The 7959-nt window shown below is 42.8% G+C and overlaps 1 protein-coding gene across 1 annotated transcript in view; it reads left to right on the top strand.

The window, feature by feature from the left end:
- Nucleotides 1–3259: 3259 nt before the first annotated feature.
- The window catches only part of PXDC1 (PX domain containing 1), a gene marked incomplete at its 5' end in the record, with an annotated part of 10989 nt that continues 6289 nt past the window's right edge, over nucleotides 3260–7959 (top strand). The window contains 2 exons of the mRNA XM_029084682.1: nucleotides 3260–3351; nucleotides 3637–3754. Coding sequence (XP_028940515.1) covers nucleotides 3260–3351; nucleotides 3637–3754 — 210 coding nt within the window. The remainder of the gene's footprint in view (nucleotides 3352–3636; nucleotides 3755–7959) is intronic.

The raw sequence follows: 7959 nt of genomic DNA, 5'->3' as shown, positions 1-7959 counted from the left end.
CCCCAACAGGTCTATGATTCTGTTTGAACTGTAGACATATGAAAATGAAGGCTTTAGCCCAGAAAAACTGGATTCCCTGGATGGGGAATTCATGTAAGGTCAGCAGCTTTACACCCCGAAGCTGTGCATCTGTAATCATTAAGCACATACATAGGAAGCTGTCCAAGCAGATGTATCACTTACTCTCCTTCCTACGCTGTCTGCCTTTTGGTTTTGATATTACTAAAAGCTTCAGTAAAGAAGAGTTTTTATCGTGTCAGATGTTACAAGTCGTCTGTGCCAGTTTCCAAGTAGGAGTGTGGATTTGAATGGCTGGTGCCTTTCCAGGAGCTGGAAGGAGAAGTATATCAGGGCTGCAAATTCCTGGTGAATGCAAGAAGCTGTAAAACCTCCCACTGGGTGATCTGTGACAGTGGGACAGGCTGACAGCCTTGTCTGACTTCTCTTGCTGAAGCATAAAAAGGCTGTGTGGAGCTGCAGATGCTTTCCCTGATTACTAATGAGAGAAAAGCCGAACTGCTTGGCTGATTTTCCTCCCAGGATGAATGCTCAGTGTTCTGCGTGTGGGGATTTTTCCCCCTTTTTTCCCCCTTCCTCCTCCCTGGTCTGAATATCTTCATTTGTTTGAAAGTATCCCTCTTCCTGGTAAAATACTAGTTCCAACAGTAAATGCATATTTGGGAAAGGGTCCAAGGTTGAGGGTGGATTTGAGAGAGTGAGCAGTTGAATGCCGAATCCCATCTGGGTCAGTGATGAGGTGACTTGTTGGCCTGCAAGGTGAGAACCGCAGTCAGTCATTCTCTGCTCTGAATGCGTCAGTATTTATGCAGACTGGAGCAAGACCAGCAGGAGAAGTGGAGGCATCCCATGGTAGCCAGCACCATGGTGGCTAGCTCAGTTTTCTCTGATGTGGCCTACGGCAGGGTGGCAGTGTGTTTCTAACATCATAGGGGAGTGTCTGAGCTGTGGGGCCATTGGCAGCTTTTTTTTTTTTTTTTTTTAAAAGAAAGATTAAAACACTTATTTTTTTGAAAGTTTTGAATTTCGTTCAGATGTGGCATGGGAACATGTTTGTGGAAGGCTGAAGCAGATCCACCCAGTAGTTAGGAAGATGAAGGGTGCTGGTCAACAATTCAGGTCTGTAATGTCGAGCACAAACCAGCTAATAGGCAGTCTGTGAGCACATGCAGATGAGTTAATTCATGTTTACAGCCTTTCAGATAATTTCCATGCAAAGCAACCTGACTGTAGTGTACACCGGTCAAAGCAGGATACACGTCTGCCTTCAGTGTAAGCCTGCTGGTGTGCCCTGCTCCACTGTCAGGAGAAGGAGCCAGCTGGACTGGGGTGAGGGGATAGTGATGCTGACAAAAAACAGGCAAAATGAGGGACTGTCAAGCAATAGAAAGGCTTATGCGATCAGGCTACTTTTGTGGGACAACCATCAAGTAAACCTGGTTGCTCCAGAGACAATCACTAATTGCAGCAGAGCTGACAGCTTCAGGAAGCTTGAAAAGTTTGTAGGGTATCATATCTCGTTGGTAACACAGAAGAAGGACTGATGCAGGCTGAAACGTGTGGGTGTTGTCCCCACACTGTGCAGGTTTGATGGCTCTTTCTGCCTTTTGAATAGGGAGATGGAGATGCACCTAAGAGTTTAGCACTTACTATTTTAGTATATATTTTGTACTGGAACATGTGCAGAGAAGGGCAATGAAGCTGGTGAAGGGTCTAGAGCACTGGTCTCACGAGGAGTGGCTGAGGGAACTGGTGTTGTTTACCCTAGAGAAAAGGCGGCTGATGGGAGACCTTCTCGCTCTCTACAACTACCCGAAGGAGGGTGCAGAGAGGTGGGGGTCAGTCTGTTCATCCAAGGAACAAGTGACAGGACAAGAGGAAATGTTCTCAAGTCATGCCAAGGGCAGTTGAGATTGGATCTGAGGAAGAATTTCTTTCCTGAAAGGGTTCTCAGGCATTGGCAGGGGTTGCCCAGGGCAGTGGTGGAGTCCCCATCCCTGGAAGTATTTAAGAGTCATGTAGGCATAGTGCTGAGGCACATGGTTTAGTTGGGGACTTGTCAGTGTTTGGTTAATGATTGGACTTGATGATCTTAAAAGTCTTTTCCAATCCAGGCAATTCTGGGATTCTGTGTGTTATATTGAAGTGTTTTCTCACAGGCTGCTTTGCGGATTTTTAGTTTTGATTTTTATTTTCATGATTTTGCTTTATTAGGTGTTTTTCTCCCCCAGCTTTTTGTGTTTCTTTTTTTTTTTTTAACCAGTGCAACTTCTTAAAATCAATAGTCTTTTAGCTATTTCATTTTTATGCATGTATTCTGTTCCTTAGAAATGTTGCCCAAGTGTAGAGGTGAAATAATGATTGGATTAGAAAAAGTAGGTTACAAATATCAGAAGTAAAAGGGCTGCCAGAGCGTTGCAAGATTTGGGGCTTTATTTCTCATATTTCCTGTATGTGCATATAACCTGTGCTATATTTCCCTGGGTCTGCTAGAAGAGAGGGAAGTTACAGATGTCCCGTAGGTTATACATATAAAACATGGTGTTACAGTTGCAGATCCTCATATTGAGCAATTCAAAATTAGGAGCATTGTAATGCATCATTCTGGACACTGGACAGCAAAATTTCCAATTTAATCCCTTCTGCAGCACTATGATAACTCAGATAAAAAAACAAAAATCCAAAAAGTTGTTTTGCACTTGAAGAAAATCAAGATACTGAGAAATGTTCCTTGGGCAGTTCACTGGGGCTTCCATTTAGGGAAATACAAGACTGCCCTCAAAGCCTTTTGTTTAGCTTGTGTTTAGTCTTTTCCTCCTATCTGTTGGTTGTGTTTTTTGGTTTTCTTGTGTTTTTGTTTGCTTTTTATTGACAGAAAAAAGGATGAATCATGGTTCTGGGAAGCCAAAAACAGGCTGTTTGATTATCACTGCTGGGAATGCTATGTAGTGAAACTGTGGGTGAGGGAGTAGGTGGTTCTTCTTCTGCTCGTCTTGCTACTCCTAAATATGATTGTAAACAGCTGAATTTGTGTTAGTCTTGCAACTCTGCTTGTAATTACACCCACATCAGTTCAGAGTACATGCTTTATCATCAGTGTGGGTTAAAAGACATTTCTGGGAGGCATGATATTTGAGGTTGTTCCACATCTTCTTGAGCGGCTGCTTCTGGCTGCTGAAGTATGTGTATACATGAAAGTGTGCTTTTGTCTACACTCACGATCTGTTTACTTTGTTTCTAGGGCTCATCACAATAAAAGAAGCCCATGATATAGAAGCCAGACTTAATGAAGTGGAAAAGCTTCTAAAGACTATTATAAACATGCCCTGGAAGGTGAGTAAGCCCAAGTTCCACGTTTAGCCCAGCTTGACTCCTCCTTGATGGTGACACAGAGTCTCATGCAGATTAGAAAGTGATGGGCTTTGCAAACTCTAAAAGAAACACTAGTTTATTGAGTATCTTCAAGACGTGCTGAGTGCTAGAACCATGTAATGATGTTTCCAGGCTTTTGCTTGTAATAAGTCTTTCTGTTGTACTAGGAAGGGGTGGAAGGGAAGAAGAGGGACAAAGCAAACTACTGCTAAAGAATGGGTGTCTGTTTCTTTTTCTGTTTTTAAGTATTCAAGGTCTGAAGTTGTCCTCACGTTCTTTGAGAGATCTCCTTTGGATCAAGTTCTAAAAAATGACAATGTTCATAAAATTCAGCCAAGCTTTCAAAGTCCAGTTAAAATATCAGGTAAGAGTTGTTAGCTTCCTACAGTTAACACAAGAATTACAGAATGAAAATGACTTTATTTGCTGTTCCCCTTATTCTTTCTCCATCAGCAATTCAAAAGATAGTTCTCCATAGTCTGTTTTATAATATAGGACATATAATTAGTCTTGACATACTATACAACATGCATTCAGGCAATAAAGGGGTAGGTGGCATTAAAGACTGATAAATGCAAAGAAGTGGATGTGAGGAAAATGCAATCCTTGCTGTCATCACATATGATAGTACTGTTACCACTTAGGAAGGAGATTTTGAGGCTATTGGTACAGTTCTATGAAAATATTCGGTGCCAAGTGGTGAGCAAAACCAGCAGTGAGAATATTAGGTATTATTAGGAAGGGAGAGGAGAACAGAAGAAATCTTGAATACCATGTGCACAATTCTGGTCTCTCCATCTCAGAAAGGATATAATAGAATTTAAAAGCATACAAATAAAGGACAAGGATTCAAGTCGTTGAACAGCTTCTCTAAGAAAAAGGTTAAATAAAGAATGACACTTCAACTTTGAGAAGAGATGACAGAGTGGGGATATGATGGAAGTCTGCAAAGCTGTGGATAGAAGGTCGATTACCCTGTACTTCTCATGAAACAAAAACTATAGGTTATCCAATAACGTTGACAGACAACAGGCTTTAAAAAAACAAAAGGAAGGTTATAATATTGTTTTGTTTCCATATGGAGTGCAGTTAAAGAGTGGAACTCGTTGACATAGGATATGGTGGAACTGAAAGCATAAATGACTTCAAAAAGGAATTAGACAAGCAAGTGGAGGAAAAGTACACTGAAACCTGTCACAACTGGAGACATAGGAAGTTGCTAAACCACAGAGTGATAGTGGGTAAAACAGAGAGCAGTATTACTCTATCCTTACCTATTCTTTCAGCCTTTCCCTTCATCATCTGCTACTGACTGTTGTTAAAAGGTTTGTGAACTTTCAGTGTGCCTGGTTTTGTATTTCTATAGTGAAATGTTTTGTTTGAGCCTAATGGCAGCTGCTGGTTTTGTGTCACCAGAAGAGTTTATTTCAGAGAGTGAAAGAATGTAAAATACTACATAGTCCTCTAAGGTGCATAAAGTGTTTAACGTGAAGGTGGTATCAGTTTTCTTAGGTACTAACAGTGTATCGGTTAATGGCCAGTCAACGTGTCAACATGCTAAAGGTTGTAATTAAGGATCGATCTTGCACACAGGGCTAGACTCTGTGGTTGAATCCTGAGCTCTGGTCTAAGCAAACTAGTCCTCTGTTAAATAACTGTTCTCTTAATTAAATGGTAAATGGTTTACAAGCCCGCCAATAACTCTTTAGGAGTGTATTGTGTAATACAGAGCCTCAGTGAGAAGCATGGTCATGCCAGCCCGTTTGGGCTGGTGCCTTCTTGTAGGGGTTCTCAACAGCACAGGGACTGTAAAGAAGAGCCCCCAGGGCACTACTGCCAAGGGAGGTGATGCAGGTCTGGCTTCCTGGGAGCTAGAGATGGGAGTCAACATGTGTGTCTCACACCCCATCTGTGGCTAGGGAGGTGTGGATGATCTCTGGAGTCGATGTGGAAACCTCGTGTAAAATTCCTCGTGTGTATGTTCCTGACATTAGTCATCTTCCAAAGGCTGAACGCCATTACTTGCTTTGCTCCTGAACGCCAGGACATGTTCTCAGCACTCACCCTTGAATCACAGAATCACAGAATGTCAGGGATTGGAAAAGAACCTTAAAAGATCATCCAGTCCAGTCCCCCTTGCCGGAGCAGGAACCTAAACGAAATCACACAGGAAGGAGTCCAGGTGGGTCTTGAATGTCTCCAGGGAAGGAGACTCCACAACCTCCCTGGGCAGCCTGTTCCAGTGCTCCGTCACCCTCACTGTAAAGAAGTTTTTTTCTCAAGTTAAAGCGGAACCTCCTGTGTTCCAGCTTGTGCCCATTGCCCTTTGTCCTACCATTGGGCATCACTGAGAAGAGCCCGGCTCTATCCTGATGGCATTTGCCCTTTACATATTTATAAACATGCATGAGGTCACCACTCAGTCTCCTCTTCTCCAAGCTAAAGAGACCCAGCTCCCTCAGCCTTTCCTCAATAAGGGAGATGCTCCACTCCCTTAATCGTCTTGGTGGCTCTGCGCTGGACTCTCTCAAGGAGTTCCCTGTCCTTCTTGAACTGTGGGGCCCAGAACTGGACACAATATTCCAGATGTGGCCTCACCAGGGCAGAGTAGAGGGGGAGGAGAACCTCTCTTGACCTACTAACCACACTCCTTCTAATGCACCCCATGATGCCATTGGCCTTGCTGGCCACAAGGGCACAGTGCTGGCTCATGGTCATCCTGCTGTCCACCAGGACTCCCAGATCCTTTTCCCCTACACTGCTCTCTAGAAGATCATTCCCCAGCCTATACTGGAACCTGGGGTTTTTCCTGCCCAAATGCAACACCCTGCACTTGCTCTTATGATATTTCATTAAGTTTTTCTCTGCTCAGCTCTCCAGCCTGTCCAGGTCTCGCTGGATGGCAGCACAGCCTCTGGCGTGTTAGCCACTCCTCCCAGCTTTGTATCATCAAGATGAACCTAAATTCAGAGTGAGTGCCTGGCTGATGGACAGAGGCTAGCAACAAAGGGAACCCTCCTGCCAGCCTTTATGTAGAGGAGCTGTAGAAACCACGTTAGCTGAATAATGTGTTTTGTTCTAATTCTAAATTAATTTTGGTAGAGGCGAGTCATACCTCATGAATTGGAGGAAGATTTTCCTGCATATACAACTATCCAAAAGCATCGTGGCAGTTAGTTTTATCGTTTAAGTGATTGCTGCAACAAATTTAAGAACATAGGCAGAAATTTGATGAACACTGATACCTTGTCTCATCTGAACGTTGCACACTGGAAGTGGTTTCAGTGCCTGGCAGCGTTGTCAGTAGATGGCAGTAAATGTTAACGTTTAAAACAGTTCACACAGCAACGAAATACTGTAGCTCTTGGGTCATGTCAAGGACACTAGGAGATCACTGTGACATTCATTTTAGTCATAGTGCAGCTTTCTATGTGGCTTGCAGACTTAAAAAAAGCAGGCAAAAATGTTTTGTATTCTCTGAACAAACAAACTGCCCCCTGCATGGTCCTGTTCAGAGTGGTGGGTGGTGGGGAAGAGAGAAAGGGCTGCCCTCTTAGATGAAAGCTGAAGCTGAATTTATGGTGTAAATCTTATTCTGCAGTATGATGTTGGTTCAAGATGAGTCATGACTGAAGTGTGATTCTGCTGGGATTCAGTGTTTTTACCACCCCAAACATATTCTGCTAAAGTCAGTTGCAGTAAAGTACAGGCTGAAAGTCAAAGATTACTTTATCAAAGGAGTTCTGTTTTTACATGTAGGAACATGTGAATGTACGCTTTATAAAATTACCTCCCTTCTTTCTCCTGTCCTGCTCATTACTTGAACTGTGTATATCATTGAAAATGGTTTCTTTGAGGATTGCCTGTACATATGTTTTATGCCTGCCATATTTTCTGCCACGGACTAATTTCCTTTTCTTTGTACTGATAATGCAAGGGTGTAACACAGGATCCTTATACCTTGAGGCAAATCATGAGTCTTCCCACTTAAGTCAGTGCTGATTTATATAGAAATGTATGTTCATTTTGTGGTGGCCCTAGCTTCATATAAGATGGTGGGACCAGAAGAAATCCTTGTGACTTGCCTAGTCTGCCTTTCCTTGTAGCACAGATGTGGATTAAATGCTCATTCACATGAAAAACTATTCTTTAATTATAAACATCTCCTGTGGTAGTAAGTCAGTGGAATTAGATGTAAATTTTAGCTATTCTAGTTTGAGGGCTTCTTACACAGTGAGAAACAAATAAGCAGAGTTGAGGGCGGTGTAGAAGATGGCATTGTTGTACATGCCTAACAGATGGTGGTTGGATTCACTTGGAAGGTCACTTTTAATTTCCTTTTTCCTGTCCCTTTGGATTTGGCGTAACTGGTTTAAGCCTGGGACTGTGTAGGAAAAATACAATTAGGTTTTGGTAGTGGTAGGTTGCAGTGGATGAATTGGGCTGCCATTCTGCTAAGGGTGACAAGAGTTTTGCCACTGACAGTAACAGGACTGAAACTAAGCCTTGCTTCAAGCGCTCCCTATCATGAATTTATTACGTGCATAAAATAGCTTAAGCGCTGGCACT

The sequence above is a fragment of the Antrostomus carolinensis genome, unplaced genomic scaffold, assembly GCF_000700745.2.
Source record: "Antrostomus carolinensis isolate BGI_N321 unplaced genomic scaffold, ASM70074v2 scaffold11814, whole genome shotgun sequence".
NCBI classification, from domain to species: domain Eukaryota; kingdom Metazoa; phylum Chordata; class Aves; order Caprimulgiformes; family Caprimulgidae; genus Antrostomus; species Antrostomus carolinensis.
The sequence above is the reverse complement of the archived record's forward strand: the minus strand, read 5'-3'. Positions and strand labels throughout refer to the sequence as shown.